A 26294-nucleotide genomic window follows, 5' to 3' on the forward strand; every position below is an offset into this window, starting at 1 on the left:
GGTCGGAACTGGGAAAAACAACTCTGATATTTCCGACTTCCGACTTTCCTCGAATGCAGCATTAGTAAACGCCTCTTGTTTTGCGCACGCGCAGTAGGAAACGTTAGCTTCTGCACGTGTCCGCTTATGCTACAAAATGGGGAAGGTAAATAAAAAAAAGTTGTTTTTTTCACCTGAAGGCAAGTTGTACTTTTACTGAAAAAAGATGAGTCGGCTATTACGTGTTTGCTTTATTTGTATAGCGATATTGTTTCTGTTCTATTTCCCGATCAACTACCGAATGCTGAATATACTGCTAATGCATTCATTCATTCGTTTGCAAGTTGAGAAGATCAGTCACATTAAATTTACTATATTTTACCACAACATGTCGAACGCGGGACTAACAATCCAAGTGTTAAAACTGCTCTAGGGGGTCCAACCGGTCGGTTACTGTAAGTTAATGTACGAATTAATCAGTTGTAAACTCATTCTGATTGAAGCCCCTCTATTCTTTGCAAATGCAATTTTCTTGCAGTCTTGTCGGATATAACAATGAGTCTTTGTGGTTTTATTAAACTCACACATTTGTACTGTAGCATATTTTACATAATGAAAATCGACAAGGCACACCATCAAAAAAAATAAATGCCACAAGAAGTGGATACACAGGTCTATATGTACCTTCTGCTATTTAATGGAAGAGCATTTAATTATATTGTCATTATACGATGCTGGCATAGGTAGAGGTGCACACAGATGCATTATTTGTAGTAATATTTAAGACCAAGTGAATAATTTGGTTCATTTCCTGTGAGCATGACACACGGGAATCACTGCCGTAAATTGTACATATACTGCAGTCATAAAACTTAATTTTTGACGTGTGTTACGCAGGGCACAACAACTAAAAAGACACCAAGCAAAGTTGTGAAGAATGACATTGCCGACACTTCTGTCACAAGTGAGTAACTACTCTGCCAATACCAATTAGCCTCAGAAGAATAGATGAACTACCAGATGAAGTTTTAGCAAAGAATAGTTGGTCACTTAATGAGTAAACATTCACAATAATGTACAAGTATGAAAGTGTCCATTGAACCTGTGCTTCTAACCAAACAATTTCCTTCCTTGAGTTTGTACGTGGAATTGAGGTTTATTAGTTTACACCGTTTTGAAAGAAAAAAAATACAACAAAAACAAAAATAAAATAAAAATGCTGACTCAGACACAAGAAGCAGAAGATGCAAAATTCATTGTTCTATTCTACCCTATCCTAACAATTGCCACTAATGAAGCTACTTTTTAAGATTTTCAAAAGGATGTCAGAATAAAAGGAGGTACATGGTCAAGTCAGTGTATCATGGGGAAAAAGAGAGTGAAGATGAGAGTGGTGATGATGTGGAGAAGAGAACAGAACAGATTTATGTGATCAAATTGATGGTAACTTGAAATTGTATATCGCTCGCTATTTTCATGCACTTCCTCAAAATTGATGATTGGCTTTATAGCAGGGACTATCTGCTTTTGTTTAAAAATTCATCTTGTAGCGCAAGCTAGTTAAACTGACAGATAGAATGTTAATTCAGTTGAATTTAAACCGGACCCTGCATTCCCCAGTTTCTGGCAGGTTACCAAAAGTACACTTTACAAGCTGTACTCAGTCAGAACTCTAATGTACAGTTTTATTTGGAGGCTGGGAAAGTCTCATATGAAATCTTGGTGTCTACATTTGATGTGTTTATCGTGTTATAATGTGAATAAATTATGTCTTTAAAATATTTACTTTTTTTTTTTTCATTTGATTGTTGTTTCTGTGCTTAACATACTTTGTTGTCAGTGATTATTGGTGGCTTTAATAGAGTTGTGTGCGTTTACAGGGTACTAGTAGTGAGACAATACACCCTCAATCTTGTTACTTTCACTCATTTCAGTTAAACAGAAACGCAAAGCAGAATCGACTGGTGAAACTTCTCCTCCAAAGAAAAGTAAACTGATCAATGATGGTATGGACTTTAGATAGAGGCACATTTCCTATCTGCAAACCGCCTCTGAAATGTGTTTTTTTTGTTTTTTGTTTTTTAATAGGTTATTGTGTTTTTGTTGGCAACTTAAACAACTCCAGAACATTTGATGAAATAAATAGTTCACTGGAAAAATTCTTCATGAAACAAAGTCTCCTCGTACAAGACATCCGATTAGATAAATCCAGGTAAGCATCTTTTTACTTAAAATTTTATGACCATTAAGTTAGTTAATATGGTGTTGTTACAGTATATGATGTTATTGTTGTTTTAAGAAAACATGCATTTATGGATTTGGCCTCGAACATGGATTTGACTAAAGCCTTGTCACTGGATGGAGAAATGATTCTTGGTCAGCCATTGACGATGGCTAAAGCAAAGGTCAAAACGGTGGACTATGTGAAAAAGAAGGTCAAGGCTCCAAAGCCGGACAAAAAAGGTAAAAAAAAAAAAAAAAAAAAAGTTCTTACTGTTGTGCTTCTGTGTCAACAACTTTAGAGGGTGCTGTTGATTTGTTTTAAAACAAAAATATGGATGATCATTTTGTTTTTCTTCCTCAAAACCTGATTTGATGAAAAGTAGTCTCTGATGCAAAGTCCAGAAACATTAATTGTTTTTTTTGTCTTTTCAGCTAAAGATGCAAAGTGTTTGTTTTTGAAGAATGTCCCTTATAATGCAACAAAGAGAGACATCCGGGAGGTTTTTCCTAAAGCAATTAAAATCAGATTTCCTGATGGGGCTAACGGCCCAGACAGAGGGTGAGAGTTTTTGTCCCCCCCCCACCCAATCCTTCTAACTACTACTACTAAATAATGATAATAATAATAATATACATGTCTTTGCTCTCGACACTGAGTGAAGTTTGTCTTTGTCAACAGTATTGCCTTTTTGGAGTTTAAAAATGAAGCTGTTGCAAGTAAAATGAGAGCAATTAAACAAGGAGCCAAGATCCAAGACCGGCTTCTCATCATTGACTCAGTCGGAATCGTGAGCAACAAGAACAAACATGTCGACACTAAAGGTAATTTCTGTGGAGTACCTTTTTTGCGTCAAGGTAATGACTTTTTTTTTTTTTTTTTAAGTCTCTGTATCGCTGTTGATGGCAATCTGACACTGTAATCTCGGTGGTCACTTTGTTGCAACAGAAGATACAGAAGAGCCACAGAAACTTGTAGAAGTGGACATCACCTTACTTTGTGTGTGTACTAGTGTATGTCTATACCCCCCAAAATGTTGTTTCCCCACTTTTTTATTAGAAGTTCCTCCAAACACCACACTCTTTGTGAGCAACCTGCCTTTCAAGGTGAAGGAAATTAACATAAAAAAGGTTTATAAGAAAGCTGCCACTATTACTATACCAAACAAGGATGGCAAAGCAAAAGGGTAAGTGTGCACTATTTCTCTTTCTGTCTCTCTCCCTCTCCCTCTCCAAATGCATGTTAAAATCTGATGTCACAATTACCCACAGATATGCCTTTGTGGAGTTTGCCAGTGTGGCAGATGCTCAACAAGCCCTAAATACCACCAAAAAAGCGACTGTCCTAAAAAGGCCAATCAGAGTCGAGTTCAGTGAAATGAGAGTAAGGCCAGCGATTGGAGAAGGTATTTGGGATTCTAGAGATTCAAAATGTTTTTTTAATTTTATTTATTGAGTTCATTGTTTAATTTAATTTCATTTGAAAATGGCTCTTAACTAGAATTGCACACTTCAACTGCAATTTAAATATGCGCCAACACTGTCCGCCAGGAACTCTAGCGTTCTCTTTTTCTTTCCTAGTGGAGCCAAAAAAACTAATTGTACGAGGACTTAGCAACGACACAACCACAGAGACTCTTCAAGGTGCTTTCGAAGGGTGTCTCAGTGCAAGACTTGCCACAGATAAAGTGACAGGAGAGTCAAAAGGGTAGGTTGCAATGAGTATGCGATGACACAACAAAAAATAGACTGCTCTGTTACACATTTATGTTGTTGTTGTTGTTGTTGTTGTTGTTTTTCATCAGGTTTGGATTTGTGGAGTATGAGAATGAAGAAATGTGTACAGCTGCCAAAGAGGCCATGGAGGACAGTGAGATCAATGGAAGCAAAGTCAGCGTTTGTTATGCGAGATCCAAATCAAAAAAAGAGTTTGGTGGAGCACTAGCGACTGGGAGTAAACAGAACAGGTAACCGACTGTGTACACAATGTATTCAAAACTACTCATTTATATGAACATTTTGTATTAGACATGATTATCTTTGAAAACCGTCTCAAACCATCTTTGAGTTTGTTTTGATGGGTTTTTTTCTCTTCTTCAGGACAAGGAGCAGTTAGGATGCGAGGAGATGTTAAAGAAGTGGAAAATGAAGCTAATTAAATAACTGGGCCGGAAATAAGTTGTGTGGAAATTTGATTCTCAAATTGCATACAGTATCTGTACATAATATGACCTTCCAATACTTTTTGTGATTTTATGAGAATTGTGTTCCAGTCTAAATGAACTTGCAACATCTTTGTTTAAAAACCAACATGCACTGTAAATGTACATAAAAAATTGTAAACAGTGCTATTTTTATTATGAGAAAAAAAAAATAGTTTGGGTGCTCATGGAACCCCCTCAGACACCCCAAACCCTTCCCGCCAATTGTCATCTAATTGCATCTTTTTCTTGTGCAAGACAAATTACAATGAATAAAATTAACAAGTAGGTGCAGCAATGTATTTTTATGTGGGGGCATCAGGATGGTTATTTTGTGTGACTTGAAATATGTTTTGAAGAGCAAATATTGTTTTGTTTGTGTACATGCATATGTTATATTTTCATCCAAGTATTACCACAGAATCCCTTCTAGGGATAATTAGTAAAACCAATTGATGTGATACTGTAATTTTAACAGTTTTCCATTGGCTGATTATTGATGACCTACTAAACTTCGATTGACAATGTATGTTTTTTTTTTTAAAGTAAATTTTGTAACCTACTTTTATTTTCTCTTCTTCCTCTAAATGATAACTACTCTTTGTTGATGCTAATGTGTTGTCTTTCCTCGTGTAAAGCACATTGAGTTCCCTTCTTGTATATGAAATATGTGCTATACAAATAAACTTGCCTTGCCTTGCCTTATGGACTCTCTGTAATGTTTAATGCCGCCACATCCTGTTTTGTCCACTCCCTTGTGAATGGACTGATTGTGATGGTTGTGCGGATATGTGTGTGTATAGGTCATGTTTGTACAGGCCAGCTGCAGGCACAATATAGGACACAGAACATCAGCAAACTTGTGCACTTGGACTCCAGATGTGATGTAAGTGAAGACGAGCGAAGACAACAGTGAGTTGTGCATGGGCAATAAAAAAATAAAATTATTGCTATTTTGAATGAAACTGTTTATAGAATTGTATGGACTTGAAATCTAAATTGTTCTGTTTTTCATTCTGTTAATTTTAATTGATTATAATTGCAAAACTTGATCAGTGCGAGGACTTGTTGATTCTTAAAAAACAAAAAAAAGCTATCGGTGTGGTTAAAAGTATTTGTAGACATTTTTATATTGTGATTTACAATGCAAAATCAACGTTCACGTTTTTTTTTTCTATTCAGTAAGATAATTTATTCATGAACAGACAATTTAATGAACTAGTTTATGAAGTTACCGCTAGTGGTTTCTGCCTCTAATCAGTCGTTACAGTTGAACTGACATTCAAGTGTTACGGCACTGTTGATTTTCTACGTGGCATTTGTGGACTTTGTGTTTGTCCCCTGTTAGTGAGGATCATACCCTTGCATGACAGCCAATCCGCTTTTTCCTTTATTTTGTATGTTCCTCTGCTGTATGTCTTCATGTAATTAAGTGTGTGCTTGTTTGGCGCCATGGTTATGGCAAGTCGGTGTCTTCAAACATCCACAGCCAAATTGTTCAATGGAAAGGAAATGAACAATAAAAAGACCAAGATCACTTGAATAATGCAATCAAAATGACATTTATTTGAACACTTGACTTTCTTAGGAGATGAAAATGTGCAGAATATGTGTCATAACGAAATAGCTTTCTATTTTATAGTTCTTTTGTGAAATGAAGACCAGTGAGGGGAAGCTCATCAATCAGGGCCTGGATAATGAGATGGTAATGATCTCTTTCTATTTATTTAGCATAGCCTAGTTGGTCCGGTTCCTTTGTTAATTTCCTCACAAGGTAGTGAGGTAGATGAGTTGCATGGTCCTAAATGGAATTGTTGCGGGACCCCAAAAGTCGAAAATGACTGCTCCCGATCCCTCTATTTGATTTACAAATGTTGTTTGGCCTATGCAGGAGGTGTGGGGCTACCGGCCCTGCCTGTGGAAAATGATCCTGGTGGGTGTTGGAGCAGTCTGCTCCGGTGGGATGCTGCTGTTGCTGCTCTACTGGCTGCCTAAATGGGGGATCAAAGCGACCTACAAACACTCATCACTGCGGGAGGCACAAATGTTGCTGCTCAGGACCACGGTCTGGTTGTTGTCCAGAACACAGAATGTGCCTGGAAATATAATTTTTATTTTATTATTATTATTTTTACCCAAACCTGCATAATCCACTTTAGTCGTGCTACTTTACTCATGTCTATTATTAGAGCAAAACAATATGCATTTGTTTTATTCATAGGATGAATTCAGACAATGGATGTGCGCCAAAGTGCATGTGATGACAGCACCAGGGAAGGCCCCCTTTGATAGTATGAATCAGCAGTCTACAATTCACTCACTGAATGGAGATGACCACAAAGACCTCCCTGAAGATGAGGAGCACAATTGGAAGCTCATTCATAGAGAGCCTGTTCAGGTACTGTGAGAATAAACACCTGTCAAACAATGAGGTTGTTTTCAAGTTTTTTTTGCAAAATGTATTTTTCAAATAAGATCTCATTTGAGCAAAAATACTCTGTACATGTTTAGAAACTGGAAAACACGTTTCATTCGAATCAGAATTAGATTAAATATTTGGCATACATAGCCAGCTGAGATAGGCGCCAGCAGCCCCCGTGACCCTTGTGAGGAATAAGCGGTCAAGAAAATGGATGGATGGATTTGGCATACATGTCATTTTAACCAAGATAATTATCATTTTACTGTTTGAGTATTTTTTTTAAATATATGAAGTCAACTGTACTGACGGCACCCTTCTCTTAGGTCCACTACTTCACCCACAACAGCATCAAATACTACTGGAACGAAGGAACACAGATCTTTGAACCATTTAAGTATGGTTGTTATTGGTCATGTTTGATCAATTACTGGCTGTTCATTCAACATTCTGTACACAATGTCAACATAAATACTGTGTGTTGGATTATTTTAGTGGCTTGGAGGACATCAAGGTTAGCTGTGCAGCTATACACAGGGACCACAGCTCTGGACTCTCTAAAACATTGCAGCACTACAGGTACCGAAATTCTCCGTCTGACTGTTTTACAACATTTTATTAGGTTCATGACACACATCACATGCAAATACTAGGAATGTTCGTTGTCAACAGAGCGTTGTTTTTCGGCAAGAATGAGATAGACGTAAGCGTGCCGTCGTTATTCAAAATCTTTGTCAAAGAGGTAAGTTTTTGGTTTGAAGAAAAACATCATCGGGGTAGTTTCTTAATACTTTTAAAATCATTTGTTTTGTCATCCCTCAAGGTTATGAGTCCCTTTTACGTCTTCCAGCTCTTCGCTCTTATTCTGTGGTCCACTCAAGACTCCTACGATTATGCTGCAGTCATGGCATTCATATTTTTATTTGCAATAGCTGCATGCCTGTACACCATTAGAAAGGTGAGTGGAGACCAACCAAAGGGAAAGTTTGTTCTGATACAGTATGATTAAGTTATATTTAGCTTATTTTGAGTTGAAACATTTTAACTAAGCCGGCAATAGAGCATTTTCACTGACGTCACAAACTCAGCAGTAACCCGGATGCGCGGCCATCTTGGCGATATTGACGTAAACAAGCTAACCCAATCTAATGGAGAATCGTGCCGTTTGACGAGTCTTTATCGATGTCAAAACAACTTCTAAAGCTCGGCAAAGCCCACCAAAGATGCTAAGGCATATATAGGGAAGACCTTGGGCAACAGGAAAAAGCCTGCTACACGATTTTGGGAAAAAAAAAAAAAACGTCTTTCAGCAGTACAGATCCGTAAGAGTTGGCCACCTTTTCTTGGATCCACGACAACCCGGCGATTCTTCCTTCAATTACATACCCCGACCGACATTGTGAACTAACTACCTGAAATTGTCGCCGAGCCCGTTCACAGCAGAGTACCTTAAATCGTACAAAGGTTTTGGAGGCTTACAACCAAATGGTGTGTGCATGGGTGAGGGAGACATATTACCAAGTCATCAATGTACCATAGTCTGGATCAAAAAAGGAAAGAAACCTCAAAATAATAATTACAAGTGTTTCAGTGAACTGCTGTGAAGTTTTGTGCTTCAAACGGTTAACTTGTGGTTTGAAATTATGTTGAATCAATTTATATATATATATATATTTATTTATTTATTTATTTCCAAAGGTCGAAGAAACGTTTGTTATGCCATAGCATAATATATAATGCACTCTTATATACACTGTTGTATTTATAATACAGTTGAGATGCATGGCTTTCTTGAATAAATGTGTAAGCTGCTGAGTGACATTCTGTATGTTGTCTTCCATAACAGTACAGTACCAATGATTACAATAAATAGCAAATCTTTTAGAGATATCTTGAGGATACGTATTTGCAGTATATGCAACAAAATTAATGGATGTTCTCACCACTAGAGACCGCTATTGTATTACTATTATCCTTTCATCATGATTGTTGAATTGTAACAAACTTCTGTCATTGCCTTTGCTGAAAACAGCTCACTAGGTATTGACCGGATAGTATCTATTATTAATACAGAAACACCCTAATCAAGCTTGATGCATTTAGCATTTATTTTTTATATATGTTTAGTTTAAAAAGTTAAAAAATAGTCATCTATTAATGATTAATGGTATTTTATTTCCAAAGTGAATATGGAATACACTTTAATCAAAATCAACAAGTGATGGACAAAAGTTCACCATTGTCTTCAACGAAGTTCTCTGTTGTGTGGACAACGAAGTATCTCCATGATGGCTGATGGCTATTTAAAAAAAAAAAAAAAAAAAAAAAAAAAAGATGGCTATTTCCGGGTTGACTCGCTGATGATGCGTCGTGAAAACGCTCTAGTGACCATTTGCACGTGACGTCACTTCCGCCATGGGAACACCCCCTCCAGAATTATGGACGGCAAAAAAACCACTTGCCTGGATTGTAACAATTGAATCGTGTACAGCGTGAAGTCCTACTCGTTTCAATTATAAAATGGTCATATCTTGCTTGTGCGGTCGGTTGTACAAACAGACAAGGGAGTAAAGCAAATGTTGCTTTTTACCGAATACCTACTAATGAAGACAAAAGGCGTCGATGGAGAGCGGCAATCAACAGAAAGGACTGGCAGCCCACAAACTATTCACAGATTTGCAGCAAGCATTTTTTACGAGGTTAGTATATCAATGTTCATACATTTTACTAGTAATGTACACTTACTACATACACGCTAAGGTTGTAACAGGGGTGTCGAATTACATGTTTCAAATCACATTAACGATCGTTAATGTGAACGTGGCTTGAGCCACGTCGTTCGCGTCCACTCCAACTGCACACACACAACTTAGTTTTTAAGTGTACCCTCTTCAAAACTATTAAGTGCATCGGACTGAAAATACTTGATGCATACTTAACATAACCACAGTGTTTCAACATAGGACAGAATGTGTAAAAATAACATTTAAAAAAAATGAGTCAGTTAGCATAATAAACAAGTTTTACCTTTGCCATTACGAGGTAGATTGTCCTTCGGGTGTGAGCTGAGCGTAGCATCTCGTTGCAGACAGACAGCCAGCAGCAAAAAACTAGTATGCATCGAACTCTAGACTTTCATAAGCTTTGAAATCGGCTCCGGTAAGGAGATCGTGCACCGTGAATTCCGGCAAAGTCGGCGATTTGATTAGCTCCGTGAAAACAGCAGGGGACAGAAAACAAGGGTCTGTTTTCAAACTAGTCATCTCCAGTTTCTGTAAATTTCGCACTCTATGAGCACATACTAAATGTTCCACTTCTGCCGACAGGCGAACGTCAGTTGAAGTAGCAGATTCCATGGCTCGATGGGCAATAATAAGTTTTCTTTTGTAAAATAAAAGTCTCAAAGTACCTAAATCGCTCCGCGGCCCGTCCACGTCCATTCAAACGTCATTTCCTTCCGCCGTCCATGGTGGGACAGTCACGTGATCACGTGACGTCGGTGCAAATGGTCAATTGCCAGATGTTTGCCAGATGTTTGTTTCCCCCGCTTCCTGGTTTCATCACAGCTGCATGTCCCACCCCAAACACAATGTTGCTCTGTGATTGTTCGGATCGGTGGAAATCAACGGACTCGGTACAAGATGTATTCTCAGGATTTTGTGAACTCACAAATACCTGGAGAATTCATTTTGCAGAGCAAGGTTACATTTTAACAACATGTGGCGCATGATCTTTTCTTTTCTCATCAGTCGTCTCATCTCATTCTAGCAACACCTGAGGCTGCATGACATGGTGGTCGAACACAGCATGGTGAGCGTGTCTGTGTGCCGAGGGGGAAAAGACTTCGAACAAGTCATGTCGACTACGCTCGTGCCCGGTGATGTCATCACTATTCCAGCCAATGGGATAATCATGCCATGTGATGCCGTGCTCATCTGTGGCACCTGCACAGTGAATGAGAGCATGTTGACAGGTTGACCTTTCTCATTTTGGTTCCCCCTTTTTATGTAGCTGATGACAAAATGTGTTTCCTTCATTTTATATTTTATAATTGCCATTAGGAAATAAGCTTGGTGAGTAAATCTGTATGTGCTTGGTTCTACAGGAGAGAGTGTACCTGTTATTAAGACCAGTTTACCAAATTCAGGCGAGGAGGCAAATGAGATCTACAGTACGGAGGACCACAAGCGACACACCCTCTTCTGTGGCTCACATGTGATCCAAAGTCGTCACTGTGCTGATGAGCTGGTGAAGGTGGTCGTGGTCAGAACAGGTGTGGGCTGACTGCACTTTATGTTCAAATGTGATGAAAATACATTCTTCTGTTGTTTTGCCTTACCAAGCGCATCATCACACGTTCCATCCGACAGGCTTTAGTACAGAAAAGGGTCAGCTTGTGCGCTCCATCCTCTACCCGAAACCCACCGACTTCAAACTGCACCGTGATGCTACACATTTCCTGATGGCTATGGTGGTGTTGGCAGTGATTGGATTCATCTACACTGTCACCATCGATGTCCTGAACGAGGTGTCATGTCTGAAATCGACTAGTTACTCGTATTCAGTTTATGTGTCGTATTGATTGTATTTTTTACCCCATCCCATCTAAGGTTCATGTTCGGGGCATCATCTTCGACACGCTGAACATCGTTATCGTTGCTGTTCCCCCAATCTTACCCGTGGCCTTGGCTGCTGGTCTGGGGCACGCACAGAGACGCTTGAAGCGAGTCGGCATCTTTTGTCTCAGTCCACAAAGGATTAACATATGTGGTCAGCTGAACCTGGTCTGCTTTGATAAGGTGGGCTTCATCCACAGCTTTGCGATTTTATTGCGTTGTGGCATTTGCCTTCAACACAATATAAAGCATCGGTTCAGAAAACAAAATTATTTGTTATAACATGTATGCATATTTATTTGGAGTATACAAGGTAAAGTCAAGTTTTATCAAACAAATGTGATTTAGGAATGAAGATGTTTTGACCCTTTTAGTCCTGTCTTTGTCTCTGAGGCCGATGAATGGTTATCAACTTCAACTTGTCTGCATATTTACTTTAGACTGGAACTCTTACTGAAGATGGTTTGGACTTGTGGGGTATTCAGAGAGCTGAAGATGGCATGTAAGTAACAAAGGTCTGTTCTTTTCTCTTCACGTACAGTTGTGATCTAAAGTTTACAATACATGGCTCTCCTGAGCTTCCAGTTATTATTCAAGTTCTCTGATGGAGTAATTGGAATGGATACTTTATTGTCATACAAAAAAAAAAAAAACATGAAATGTTGTTCTTTTATGATTTGATTAGGTTTTAACAGAAAACTTGAGCAAATCTGCGAGGTCAAAAATATACATAGGCTACAGCAATGCTAATATTTGGTTGCATGTCTCTTGGCCATTTTCACTTCAATTAGGCATTTTTGTAGCTATCCACGAGATTCTGGTAAGCTTCTGGTTGAATCTTTGACAACTCCTGACAGATTTGGTGCAGTTCAGTTCCATTTGTTGGCTTGCTCTCATGGACTTGTTACTTTAGCATTGTTTGCATGTTCTGAATGGGGTTTAAGTCAGGACTTTGGGAAGGCCATTCTAAAACCTTAATACTAGCTTGATTTAGCCATTCCATGACCACTTTTGATGTTCGGTTGGGTGCTGTTGGAACACCAACTGTGCCCAATACCCAACCTTTGACCTGATGATTATGGGGGAAAAATGGTAGTCCTCCTTCTTCATTATCCCATTTGTTCTGTGTAAAGCACCTCTCAGTCTATGGCGATGCAAAAGCACGCTGGACTGTGGACACTGACAGCTGAGTTCCAGCATCTTCTAATTTTTGGCAGATCTGCTTTTTGGTGGTTCTCAGTCGATTCTTCACCCTCCTGACCAATTTTCTCTCAGGTGAGAGCTTGCATTTTCGTCCTGATGTATTGTTGCATCTGTGGGCGTTGGTATCCAATGAGCCTGATTTCAATGGCCTCAGAGAAGTCGCAGTCACTCCGACTCACACACAAGAAGTGAAGAGGCAATGGTATGAAGCTCATTTCACTTACAAACTTTCTAAGTCCACAAAATTGCTAATTCATTCTGCTGTATGTATATTTTTGACCCAGCAGATTTGGTCACTTTTTCTGTTAACCAATAATAAAGTCATAAAAGAACCCAACTTTATGGATGTTTTTTTGTGACAAAGAAGCATCTGTTCCAATCACTCTATATCAGAGAAAAACTATAGTTGTCGAAATAATTGGTAACTCGGGAGATCCATGACATCATGTTCTTTACAAGTGTATGAAAACTTTTGATCACAACTGTATTTGTTTCTTTACAGGATTAACAAAGTGGATCACTAGAAATCTGATGATGATAACCGATGTTTTATTTGTTCTCAACTCAACTTTATTTATAAAGAGCTTTAAGAACAGGCATTGCTGTATACAAAGTGCTGTAGATAAACATAAATATAGGTTGTGTAGTAAAGAACAAGGTAACAAAACAAGAACAAAGCAAACATTTTGAAGTGCGAATACAAGTTTTTTTTGTTTTGTTTTTTTACAAGTAAATAAATTTCACATCAGTAAATTAATAAGAAGAAGGCGAGTGAATAAATAAATAAATAAATGCATAAATAAGTAGACTAAACATCAAACTCATACACACCACAAAACACCAAGAACAAGTCTCATGGTGCGCCGAAAGCCAAAGAATACAGATGGGTTTTAAGACGTCTTTTAAAAGAGGATAAAGAGGGGGATTGGCTAATATTTAGAGGAAGGTCGTTCCAAAGGGACAGACCGGCAACAGCTCTCATTCACATGTGAATGAATTTGGCTAGGACTTTTTTTTTTTTTTTTTTTTTACACTGCCCTTTAATCACAATTGTGAGTTCCCAATCACTTTTTATGTATCTCACTAGAGATGACTTTGTGATTAGTCATTGCAATCTGACTGAACGATGCTGCAACAAGTCCAAGATGAAACGAGTCTTACTGGACAATTACAACATTTAGAAGAAAAACATTCATCAATGAATGGTTTATACATTTTGTCATTTTATGTGTTTAATTGTATCCATATTTACTAAACTTGACTAAAAAAATGTATCATTGAACTGTGATCCGTGTTGCTCCTTTTGTCTGCTTGTCCCCCAGTTTTTCACCTGCAGACACTCAGGTTGCATTAAGTCTGGTCAAGACTTCTTTTGTTGCCTGCATGGCTACTTGCCACTCACTGACCACCATAGAAGGCAAACTCTTTGGCGACCCTTTGGACCTCAAGGTGTTCACTGCCACAGGTTCGGTAAGCAACACTGATTGTTTACACTCAACATACTTGGACATTTAAACATGCCATGGAGACTCAGTTGATGTTGCAATAGGTGCATTCTGCAAGAATAGGATTTATTTTGAGAAGCTACATCACGCATTATCTTTTTTTTAAAGATTCTTGATGAACCGAGAGAAGAAAAGGCTGCACTCTACAATCTCAACGTTTCCACTGTTGTCCGACTTCCGCAGCAGGTAATCCAGCAGGTATCCCTGTTTCTGAACGGAAATTTGCAGAGAATGAATAACATGTGCAACTTTCAGTCCGGTGAGTTTGGCATTGTGCGCCAGTTCCCGTTCTCATCGGCACTGCAGAGGATGAGTGTGGTGGTCAGGCAGCTGGGACAAAAACACTTTGACGTCTACCTGAAAGGAGCACCAGAGACTGTGGCTAACCTCTGTAAACCACACACAGGTCAGGAACATCATTTTTTTGTATTTTTACCTTACTAGAATAAAGTGTACACTAGGTGGTAGTGGATTATTGGAATTGTCATTAGAACAATTAATAGGTTGAGTTTACAAATGAGTGACAGGCCTGCTGTGCTTCTGTTTGTCTCCACAGTCCCACAGGGTTTCAAAGAAACTCTGGAATCTTACACCCGGCAGGGGTTCAGGGTTATCGCCCTGGCACATCATCAACTGGAGTCTGAACTCTCTTTGCCAGAAGTGCAGAGCCTCGGCCGGTATGCACTATGCATTCATTCACACACAGAATTTATACAGGAGTACAAAAACATCCCACATAGAACACTGTTTCTTTTTTTCTTTTTGAAATGCATGCAATGTTTAAATGACTTGTAGAATTCTGAATCTCACGTGAACAGAATGTTGCTATACCTAACCCACAAAACTACGACCCACATAACCTTTTGTTTTAAGTAATAAACTATTATTGGTTAAACTCGACTGCAACAAAAACAAATGTTAAGATTTCCAACGCTAATGGTTATTATGTAATATAGCCTGCATAGAATGGTTTTCCCCATTGAATGTACAATGTAAGGTTCTCAAATTACACTACAAAATTGTCCTTATATACAAAGCGTGATGGTAATGCCTTTGGATTATTTATTATTTTATTTATTTATTAGACAATATTGGAATGATGAATTACCCAATGACATAACTTAAATAACTGGAGTCCAAACTCTGTTGACACAAAGTTCACAGCAGCCATTGTATATTCCTCCATCAATGCTACTATTGCACAATTGCAGGAACATCCCACCCCAGAACACAAAGATGTTGTTTATTTATTTGAAAAATTCTTGCCCTTGACGCGCTGAACTTTTCTCCGAGCTCGAAGACTATTTTTTCCTCTCCAAACATTCAAACGCTAGATTTCTTGAACTTAACAATTTATGAGCATAATTTGTTGCCATTAACTTTGATGTTAATTAACGTGCAATGAGCCAAGAGGTGATATGTATGACACTGACAGATAAAAGAATATGGATTTTCACTTCTTAAGTCTTTCAAATCAAAGAACTGGTGGCCAATGCCGTATGTCTTCTTTTATACACAATTATTGCAGTTGGAGCAGTGTTGCACACAGGAGGTTAATTAAGATCTTGAACTTGAGCAAAATTGTTTAAATGCCGGAAGCCACTTCAGAAAATCACAAGAATGTATTTTCACATAAACATGAGTATATATCTTTTCGTTGTCCACGCCAGTCAAACACAAAGCCATTTGCTAAGTTTAATGAGCTACAACAAACATGTTTGTGCCATTTATAGACGTGATGGGCCGTATGTTAAGTTAAATGAACATAATAATATATATAACTGGGAAGAAGGATTGACAGGAGTGCAAAATCTATTCCCGTCTTTTGCCCTTTGCATTAATTTTGGTGTACTTGGGCTCAACAGAGAGCAGATAGAGACCGACATGGACTTCCTTGGTTTGATCATCATGCAGAATAAAATCAAAGAACAGACTGCTGGCGTGTTGCTTGACTTACGACAAGCCAACATTCGAACTTTGATGGTTACAGGTAAACACTGTTCTTACATGTTGTCAGTTAGCAAGTGTTTGAAGTTCACCTAAAGTCGTTCTTATTTGCCATCACATTTGTCTGCTGCTAGGTGACAACATGTTGACAGCGATATCTGTGGCTCGAGAATGTGGGATGGTTCAAGCCCATGAGAGAGTTATTATTGCAGATGCTGTGCCACCAAATGATCAAGACGCCGCTAGTATCATGTGGCGCTACTCTGAGAACCCTGTTCTGAAGAACAATCATGTAAGAACTGTGACAATATGAAAAAAAATACTCTTTAAAAAATGTAATATAGATTACAGACCAGAAAGGGCAAACTGAATACTATGAGGGATGGAACACAAACTGGCCTCTCTTTGCAGCTTCAGTTTTAAGTTAAATACACGGATAACAAATACATTGCAGTGCACTTTATGTGTTGCATTCTTTGGCTTTCACCCTAAGGTGGCGATATTCAAAAGCATAACATGATTCATTTGGCAATGGTTATAGTTTTGAATAATTGTTTGGAACAACACATTTAGATCAGAACTCTGTCGGACGTGCTGTTGCTTGGTTCATTCAGATGTCTGACATCAGCTTTGCTGGTGAGGGGTTGCACGGTGCCGAGGACACAGGCTGTCACTTCGCTGTGAGTGGCCAAGCCTTCGCTGTCATCTCTGAGCACTTCCCACAACTTATTCACAAGGTATAAAGACGCATTTGGCTTGTTAGGTTTCCATGTCCCGGTGTAAATTTGATTGGACGCTCTGCTTTTGTCTGCAGATTTTGCTGAGAGCAACTGTGTTTGCTCGTATGTGTCCGGAGCAGAAGACTCAGCTGGTGCAAGCCCTGCAGAACATTGAGTCAGCTTGATTTCTATTGTTTATAAATTAGCAAATCTATTTTCATTCCGTATATTACTGTTCCTTTTTTTTTTTTTTAAACTTCACAGTTACATTGTTGGGATGTGCGGGGATGGTGCTAATGACTGTGGGGTGAGTGTGACAAACGAATTGAAACTGATTTGGTGACAAAAGAAATCAGCCTCTTTTTTTTTTTGACAAATTTTGGTGATGTTGTATTTCAAAAACTGCACTTCGGATTTGAGTTTGAATTTCTAGGACTTACTATCAAAATAAAATAATTTCAATCTCTACATTTGAATCAAAATGTGATTACACTTCATTGATGGAATAATTTTAATTCATTATGAATTTGTGTGATTTGTGTAGTAGAAGAAAATAGTGTTGTGTGCTGATCAAATGTCTTTTTCAGGCTTTGAAGAAAGCTCACAGTGGAATCTCTCTTTCTGAGCTGGAGGCCTCAGCAGCTTCTCCTTTCACCTCCACCATTCCAAACATCTCTTGCATGCCTAACCTTATCAGGTAGTACAAATGACCAAATGAGGCCATTAGGATGCCATTTATGTATACATATTCATTTGCATAGCTTCATTTTAATATTTTCACAGTAGATTTTTTGTTGTTGTTTTTAATTCCCCTTTGGGTAGTAATAAGAGTTATTTTCCCCTCACGATCCACAGGGAAGGCCGTGCTGCTCTTGTCACATCTTTCTGTGTGTTCAAATACATGGCCCTCTTTGTCGTCATCTTGTTCTGCAGCACGACTCTGCTCTACTCGGTAACCATTCTGCCTCATTGCTGCTTATTTCCAATGGCATTAAAAACATGCACTGACATATGCAGATGTGAATGTAGTGTGTCTGATGCAAAACGTGTCCTCTTTAGGTTCTCACAAACTTTGGATTCTACCAGTTCCTATTTATTGACATTGGCATCACTTTCTTTGTAGTCTTTTCAAGTGAGTAACATGTGTTCCAACTGCCCCCTGTTATCATTTTATTTTTATATTTGATATAATCTTTTATATCCTTTTCTTAGGTTCGCAAGAAAATTCAGGCTGGAAATGAGCAAAATGCCCCTTTTATGAGCTATTTTGCATAATTACGGGAAAATAAAATAACTGTGATCTTGAATGTTCGGGGTTTCTCATGAATATAATACAAATTAATGATGTCAATAAAATTTGCTCCTCGAGAAAGCATAGCAGTAGATGCTGTGCAATGTTGTTGTCAGTCATTTGTCTGGAGTCGAATGCGTGTGTAGCAACTACAAAGTTACTTTTCTATGTCATAACGGCGCTGAATTCAAATCTGAGCATTTTGCTAGCATTTTGAGATTTATTGTTTATTGCATCCAATCCACCAACTGCAGAAATGTCACAAATTCATTTTGAAATCTGTATGTTATGCAAAAAACAGTTGGGAGGGGGAAAAAATCGATTATGATGGACGTGCACCGTAAACATTTTGTGCATTTCACACTCAGGCTACTGGTTATCAATATTAAAATACATGATTTTTCAACTGGCTTGCTTTGCTGTGTAGTGAGCCTGAACCCGGCGTGGAAGAAGCTGGTGCAGCAAACCCCTGAAACCAGCCTGATTTCCTGCACGGTGCTTTACTCACTTACATCTCAGATCTTCAGCTGCCTCCTCTTCCAGCTTGTGGCTTTCTTCTTAGTACAACAACAGAGTTGGTATGAGCAGCCCAAGTCAATGTGAGTATCGACTTCTAAAATTCCCAACTGAATCAGTACGACTTGCTATTTTGCCTTAGTATGTTCAATTCCACTTGGGCAATAATATAAGTCTATTATGTATAGGGGTGTGAATTGCCTAGTACCTGACGATTCGATTCGTATCACGATTCGCAGGTCACGATTCGATTCGATACCGATTAATCCCGATACGAATTTATAAGTCGATTGTTGCGATTTTTTTTCATTCAAATTTAGAAAATACTAATCAGTACGCTTGTAGAGTGTAAGATTTATATGAAAATGTATTATTTATTTATCTGAAATTTCAGTGGCGGCACGGTAGTCGAGTGGTTAGCACGTCCGCTTCCCAGTTCTGAGGTCTCCGGTTCGAGTCCTGGCTCGGACCTTCCTGGGTGGAGTTTGCATGTTCTCCCCGTGCCCGCGTGGGTCTTCTCCGGGTACTCCGGTCTCCTCCCACATTCCAAAGACATGCATGGCAGGTTAATTGGGCGCTCTGAATTGTCCCTAGGTGTGCGTGTGAGTGTGGATGGTTGTTCGTCTCTGTGTGCCCTGCGATTGGTTGGCAACCAGTCCAGGGTGTCCCCCGCCTACTGCCCAGAGCCAGCTGAGATAGGCGCCAGCAGCCCCCGCGACCCTTGTGAGGAATAAGCGGTCAAGAAAATGGATGGATGGATGGATGAAATTTCAGTCTTATAGAGGTTGTAATCTGTTTCATGTTTGAACAGCATTAAAATAAAATATTAAGGCTTAATGTTCCGTTCATATAACATTCTTCCATGCTCAAGGTGTGAATCCTAACCCGAAGTCAGACGTTTTGTTGAATATTCTTCCATTAAAAATGGAAGTTGAAAAATCGATTCACACACAAAAAAAAAAAAAAAAGGCAATGATGATAAGACGTTGAATCGGTAAGACTACCGAATGAACAATTCTGAGCTCTTAAAAAAAAAAAAAAAAATCGATTTTTTTTTTTTATTGAATCGATTCGAGAATCGCGCGATGTAGTATCGCGATATATCGCCGAATCGATTTTTTTTAACACCCCTAATTATGTATAATTCTATTCTCTAAATTCTTTGTCAACCCTGGATTTATCAACTTTACTTTTGCATTGTATACATTTTACTGAGTTATGTGTTTGTGTTGTAGCACATAGTGCAGTGGAACCCCCATAGACAAAAACAATTCATTTCAAATTCAAAATATTAAAAAGTATAAGCAAAGTAAAATCTGCGGGTGCATCTTGGTTGCTTGCATCAACAACAGGATCCATGGAATAGCCATATTTGTGAAGACATCTGCTAGCTGGAACCTGATTGCATCCTGACAGCGCAGTTGAATGGGTAGCAACCAGAATTGAAGGCACTGCTTAACTGCATGGCAACTCCATCCCTGCCTTTGCCTCTCCATGTATGCAGGCCGGATACTTTCATTCCCATATCGCCACCCACGGCTGCCGATCTACTGACTCATATGGTGAAACACTGCTCTTTAATCTTAAATAACAACTAGTTTCCATTCTGGCAGATGGAAAACAAATCAATCTATCCGGATTTGGCATTTGCCACTCTTGGGGACCCTGACCAGAGAGGACCATTCTTGATACCTTTCCCAAGTCACAGCATAGACCATCAAGGACAATACCAAGCAAAGCTGTGAAGACGTGAAATGTCCAGAAGGTCAATTGGACCATTTGACGCTGAGATCCGTCAACTACCAAACCCAGCCTCATCGTACCTTGGACCTACAAGTCCGAGATGACTACTCAGGCCATTGAAGATGTGGCTACCATAGGATGAGCAATTACAACCCGTTTGTCTGCCACATCCAGCGAACAATCCACCACAAATACTACCATCCTCATGGAATGCTTTCACGTCAAACGTAAGCAACGCTTGGATGACTCAATTCAAGACTTCACTCACTCCAGCAAAATAGCATGGAAGACTTTTAAATATCTTACAGGCCGCAGTTCCCGACCTAAACGATGCCCTGTCACAGTCAACTCTATTGCTCATCATATTTTTGTCAATGGTAGGTTTAAAGAAACCGATCAAAACATGCTCTCTCAGTGAAGCGAGAGTGTAGGAGGCTTTGGAATGCCTCAAATGTTGATCGGTTTCTGTCAGCTCCTTTTTTCATCAAAGAGCTACCTTCTGTCATATCAGGTGTGGAAAAGCACAAAGTCCCGACAATATCCCACTTGAATTCCTGAAACACTGTGGCCCTAAAAATAATGTACAAACTGGCTGAGAAAGTTTTTTTCCCCCCATCTTTTTTGAGGCAACAGTCCGTACTGGTTATCTAGCGGAAAGCCAACGTGGTTGCTTTGCCGAAACCAAACAAGCCCGCTGACGACCTCTAAGCTACTGCCCCATTTTGCTCACGCGTGTGCCCATGCAAGATCCTGGAACAATTTTTCCTGGCCAGACGTGACCCGTTGGTTGACCCCCAGCTGCCTAAAGAACAAGCTGGCTTTCAACATACACGCTACCATTCACCAAGTGATCAAGCAAACCTGTGGCATCGAAGACAAATTTGAGAAAGGGAACAGGGCGGGAGCAATCCTGGTGACTTAACCGCTGCCTACGACACTGTGTGAAGTCAAGGCTTGGTACAAAAGCTTCCTAACATGGTCCCAGACGAGCAAATGGTTAGTTTTGAGCTGCACGCTATGGAGCTATCATGAAAACGTACCTGCACGTTTCTTCTTTTCTAATATTTGATGTCATTAAAATACACGTGTTGACAAACTCTGTTTCTCCACAGTCACCATTCCTCTAAAAATGACCTGAACGACCTGTTCAACGTCACTGTAACTCCACCATCTGGTGAATTGTACGGCGCAAATTACCTGTTTGCTGACGTCAGGAACTTTGAAAACACCTCCATCTTCTACGTTTCTGCCTTTCAGTACTTGACTGTAGCGATCATATTCTCCAAGGGAAAACCTTTCAGACAACCATCCTATCAAAACTGTAAGACAAAACAAAATATTGTTTGAATCAGATATGTGGATTTGCAACTAGTATATTTTCATGTAAATAATTTTAAATGAATAATTCTGATTTTTTATAACCTTTATAATGACATTATTGGTTCATTAAAAAATTTTTTTTACTTCTGTTTTAACTTTCAGGGGCATTTATGTTGTCTGTCTTTACTCAGTATGCTTTTTTCTTGTTCGTCTTGCTTTATCCCATTCCTGCTGTAGACGACGTGTTTCAGGTGAACTTTTTTGTGTTTTTATTTATTGATTTAGATTTTCTGACGTTATTGGTTCAATTGTAATAAGGACCCAGGCATAACATGGAGATAACCTGTTTTACTTGTGGCTGCAATATAGACATAAAGGGTGTGCAAAATGCTAATCATTGGCCACAAAGTAACATGCAGTATGGTAAGCAAAAAGTAAGATGAGAAGAGAAAGACAATGGAGAAAGATGTAGTACTGCATGATTGCATTTTATTTTGTTTTATTTATCTTGTGGCCACAAATTGTCACACCCCCATGTCATGTCTGATGGCGCTGTACTATCGAACAGATAAATGTTGTTGAACAAAAATAATATGTGTGTTTCCTTCCCTCAGATTGCAGATATTCCCTATGAATGGCGCATTACTCTCCTCATCATTGTTTTAGTGCATGCTGTTGTGTCGTTCTTACTGGAGGTACGTTCATCCTCCCTTCTGCCTTTTTTCATAATCCATGTCATGATTTACACTTCACACACAAAGTTTGAGATATTGGGCTGAACTTAACTGATCTTCTCTACATTTTCTAACATTTCCAAGGACATCTACTGTGCCTTTCTGTGACTCTTCTATTCTCACTATTGTACTGTACCAGTAACACTACATTTACCAAAAAAGTAAGAACTGTTTAAATAATGATTACATTTAAATATTATTCACTACATTAGTCTCTATTTCCATGTCTGTAATGATGCATCAGATTTACTCATGTGGACTTTTGCTTATGATACCACTCTGATTTGTTCTGGGAATGATTTAACTTCGCACAGTACAAGCGGATTCGCTTTGAAACGATGGTTTGGGATCAATAAATTATCCTTAAATGCAAATAAAACTAAATTTTGATTATTTGGACACACCAATAATCAAATATAAGTCATGATTAAAAAATCAAGTTAGAAAGAGTCCATCCATCCATTTTCTTAACCGCTTGCTCCTCACAAGGGTCGCGGGGGTGCTGGGGCCTGTCTCAGCCGGCTTCAGGCAGTAGGCGGGGGACACCCTGACTGGTTGCCAGCCAATCGCAGGGCACACAGAGACGAACAACCATCCACACTCACAAGCACACCTAGGGACAATTCGGAGCGCCCAATTAACCTGCCATGCATGTCTTTGGAATGTGGGAGGAGACCGGAGTACCCGGAGAAGACCCACGCAGACACGGGGAGAACATGCAAACTCCACCCAGGAAGGCCGGAGCCTGGAATCAATCTTGCGTCTTCAGTACTGGGAGGCAGACGTGCTAACCACTAAACCACCATGCCGCCCTAGATAGAAAGAGTATGTTATGAAAATGAATTAAAGATTCATTAATTAAAATAAGACGCATGTGGGGCTGCACGGTGGATGACTGGTTAGCACATTCGTCTCCCAGTTCTGAGGACTCGGGTTCGAGTCCAGGCTCCGGCCTTCCTGGGTGGAGTTTGCATGTTCTCCCCGTGCCCGCGTGGGTCTTCTCCGGGTACTCCGGTCTCCTCCCACATTCCAAAACATGCATGGCAGGTTAATTGGGCGCTCCGAATTGTCCCTAGATGGGTTTTTTTTTTTTTCTCAAGAGAGAGCTCAGAATTGTTCATTCAGCAGTCTTACCGATCCAACATATCATCATCCTCTCTCTCTCTCTCTCTCTCTCTCTTCTCTCTCTCTCTCTCTCTCTCTCTCTCTCTCTCTCTCTCTCTCTCTCTCTCTCTCTCTCTCTCTTTTATTTATGTGCGCATTTGTGTGCCTGTGTGCGTGTGCGTGCGTGTGAATTAATGCGAATTTGTACTCATCAGTTCACCTAAAACCTAATTTAAAAAAAAAACATTACCCTTCACCTTAACCAGATACTTCTCGCCAGAGTTGGGAAGTTCAGAAGGTCATGAGACCAGAGGGAAAGGTCTAAGGAAAGAAAGATGAATCAAAGTGAATTCCAGCACTAACTAAACACCACCTGCCACCCACATGGTTACAAAACCGGAGTCTTACGCCAAATACCAGAAACCAACAGATTAGGGAGCTCTCAAGAGACCAGAGGAAAAACTAAAGAGAGGAAGGAGGGAAGGATAGATGAAGCAGAGTGAGATCCAAAGACACTAGCCTCCATTGATGCAGTGAGCAGTGGGACGGGGAAGTGAATTCTCTTTGAATTTCAGTAGATGGCGGTGTGATGGATCTGGCATGCATAAGAACCTCCACCAAAGAAGGGAGCCGTCGACTGCGGCCCAACAAGGCAAGCACAGCCCCCCCAGGGTCCCCCAAGCTGCGGCAGCACCAAGGCACACCACCCCCACGCCCCCCGGGGCCACCAACTGGATATCCAACCCAGATACCCGGAGCGCCCCGGACCCGGCCTGTGCCCCAAGCCCAACGCAGAAGAACGGGGCCTGGCAGGCGCCCACGGTGCCCCACCGGCCCACAACCCCCGCTCCCTCCACGTACACCCCCCCACTCGCGTTCCACCCACAACCCCCCAGACGCCCCCGACCCCCAGCAACCCTCCGACAACCACCAGCCGCTCCAATACCCCCAAGCATCCCGCGGATCCCTCGCCCCCGAGAACTGGCGCCGGGGGGGGGGGGGGGGGGGGGGGGGCAGGTAGCAGTGCAGAGAGGGAAGCCACACCCACCCCACCTCCAGCTGTGTGGAAGGGCAGAACGCCGGGGAGGGAAGCAGAATAGGGAGCACCGGGGGAGGGGCGGTACCCCAGAACACTAAGCCCGGCAGGAAGAGGCCCCGGTCATCACACCAGCGTTCCTAATGAAACCTAACCCAGTTACTGAGTTTGCCAGCTCGCTGACTGGCGAACTCTACCATTACACAGCGATTGTGACCCCACCCAGTGTATGTACAAGTGTGTGCATGTGGTGCATTAAAATTGGGAGCAGGTGGGATGGAGCAGAGGGAAAAAAAATCCCCTGCTCCGATCCACTCGCATCCCAAATAAATGAATGTGTATGTGTGTGGTACATTAAAAAATAAAAATAAAAAAATAGGGGGACAAAGTAGTGGGGCGGGGACACAGATGGGGGACCACAGTGCCGCCAAGCCTTGCAGTCTGCCCCATCTGATAGCTCCCCTCCCCACCTCACCCATCCCCCTGGATGTGTGGTGTGGATGGTTGTTTGTCTCTGTGTGCCCTGCGATTAGCTGGCAACCAGTTCAGGGTGTCCCCTGCCTAATGCCCGAAGCCAGCTGGGATAGGCTCCCCCCCACGACCCTTGTGAGGAAAAGCGGTTAAGAATATATATATATACATTTTTATTATACTTTTTTGATGTTTTGATGTGATGTCACACATGACAAATGTCCATGTTTTGGTTGCCTTGCCATATTCTTCTAGAAATAGCTTAAACTGTAAAGTGTTTCACTAGACTTTTGGAGGTTCCACTGTAATCGGAAGTTTCCCCTCCCCCCCCCCCCCCCCCCCCCAAAATGCTGTCTGCGAGTATGTCTCACTGACAAACTTTGTGTTCTGCCTTCATGGTGAACCTGATCTCAGACGGTGAATAACTGTTGGGGCTGTGCCTTCTTCTCCTGGATCCTCTGTTGCAAAAAGCGTCCCCCAAAGACTAAATACAAGTGTCTGGCTCTGAAGCTGAAGGATGAGACTGACTGGCCTCCAGCACCCTCCACTATCACCTATGCCAGCACTCCTCACATTCACACCTCTGTCCCCCTTTGACACAAACACGTATTGGAAATGCCGACATCGAAAAGATGTGTCTTGAATGTTCCTTTCATGATGGGATTTCAAATATGATCTCAAACAGGAAGCAATATTACTCCCAATCAATAAACACAATCAAATCTCAGCAGTTGTAGAAATTGATTGATTTGCATTATGTAATTGTGTTGCAGGGCTGGGATGCAAGGACGTACACAGAAATCACATTGTTGGTATAAAAAGTGAGCTACACATCTTTGAAGCCTGTTTTTATCATACAGAGACACAACCTCACTTGCTGAGTTAAAAAAAAATTTTAAAAGCAAAGTTCAAGAGCATTGTTTAAATCAGACATGACATGAGCTAGTAAAATTGCAGAAATGTATTTTTTTTTTTCAATGTACCAGTATATATGTGAGTATGAGGATGTATTATTGCGTATGCCTATGAATTTCATGTACATACACAACTGGCAAATGTACGTACATGTCAAAGTGCAGTTGTATACACAAGCAGGACTACAAATTTTTATTTTATTGAAATGTATTAAGCTATTGTATCAATAATGAAACAAGTAAAAAGATACAAAGAATAAACATCTAAACTGTCAAATATGATTGTATAAGTTTCTTCTTTTAATTTATTTCTGCTACTTGTTTATGTTTATATGTTCAATAAACAAACAAACCTT

At 40.2% G+C, this 26294-nt stretch overlaps 2 protein-coding genes across 4 annotated transcripts; both read left to right on the forward strand.

Annotated features, from left to right (window-relative positions):
* The first annotated feature begins 70 nt into the window (after window positions 1-70).
* Window positions 71-5109, forward strand: LOC144031983 (nucleolin-like). Its single transcript, XM_077539595.1, has 12 exons — window positions 71-145; window positions 877-943; window positions 1914-1985; window positions 2068-2191; window positions 2279-2442; window positions 2635-2761; window positions 2882-3024; window positions 3260-3386; window positions 3472-3605; window positions 3781-3907; window positions 4005-4166; window positions 4300-5109. The coding sequence occupies exons 1-12, from the start codon at window positions 137-139 to the stop codon at window positions 4313-4315; spliced, it is 1272 nt and encodes a 423-aa protein (XP_077395721.1). The 5' UTR covers window positions 71-136; the 3' UTR covers window positions 4316-5109.
* Window positions 5110-5276: 167 nt separating this feature from the next.
* LOC144031385 (polyamine-transporting ATPase 13A3-like) lies at window positions 5277-26294 on the forward strand. Of its 3 annotated transcripts, XM_077538494.1 has the most exons (30): window positions 5277-5312; window positions 6043-6105; window positions 6292-6465; window positions 6622-6798; window positions 7146-7216; window positions 7315-7398; window positions 7492-7561; window positions 7643-7777; window positions 10588-10792; window positions 10925-11092; window positions 11190-11347; window positions 11430-11618; window positions 11876-11937; window positions 13961-14108; window positions 14252-14329; window positions 14399-14549; window positions 14700-14820; window positions 16009-16133; window positions 16225-16382; window positions 16705-16827; window positions 16905-16984; window positions 17074-17116; window positions 17397-17506; window positions 17665-17761; window positions 17869-17941; window positions 18528-18699; window positions 21472-21680; window positions 21842-21930; window positions 22294-22374; window positions 25439-26294. In XM_077538494.1, exons 2-30 carry the CDS (start codon window positions 6055-6057, stop codon window positions 25619-25621), a joined length of 3585 nt encoding a protein of 1194 aa, XP_077394620.1. In that variant the 5' UTR covers window positions 5277-5312; window positions 6043-6054; the 3' UTR covers window positions 25622-26294. The 3 variants fall into 3 exon arrangements, with proteins under 3 accessions (XP_077394620.1, XP_077394612.1, XP_077394602.1); XM_077538486.1 differs by lacking the exons at window positions 5277-5312; window positions 6043-6105; window positions 6292-6465; ... (1 more) ...; window positions 7146-7216; window positions 7315-7398 and having other exon boundaries at window positions 7494-7561; window positions 14252-14549; window positions 25798-26294; XM_077538476.1 differs by lacking the exons at window positions 5277-5312; window positions 6043-6105; window positions 6292-6465; ... (2 more) ...; window positions 7315-7398; window positions 7492-7561 and adding an exon at window positions 9379-9518 and having other exon boundaries at window positions 7697-7777; window positions 14252-14549.

This window comes from Festucalex cinctus, chromosome 1, assembly GCF_051991245.1.
Source record: "Festucalex cinctus isolate MCC-2025b chromosome 1, RoL_Fcin_1.0, whole genome shotgun sequence".
NCBI classification, from domain to species: Eukaryota; Metazoa; Chordata; class Actinopteri; order Syngnathiformes; family Syngnathidae; genus Festucalex; species Festucalex cinctus.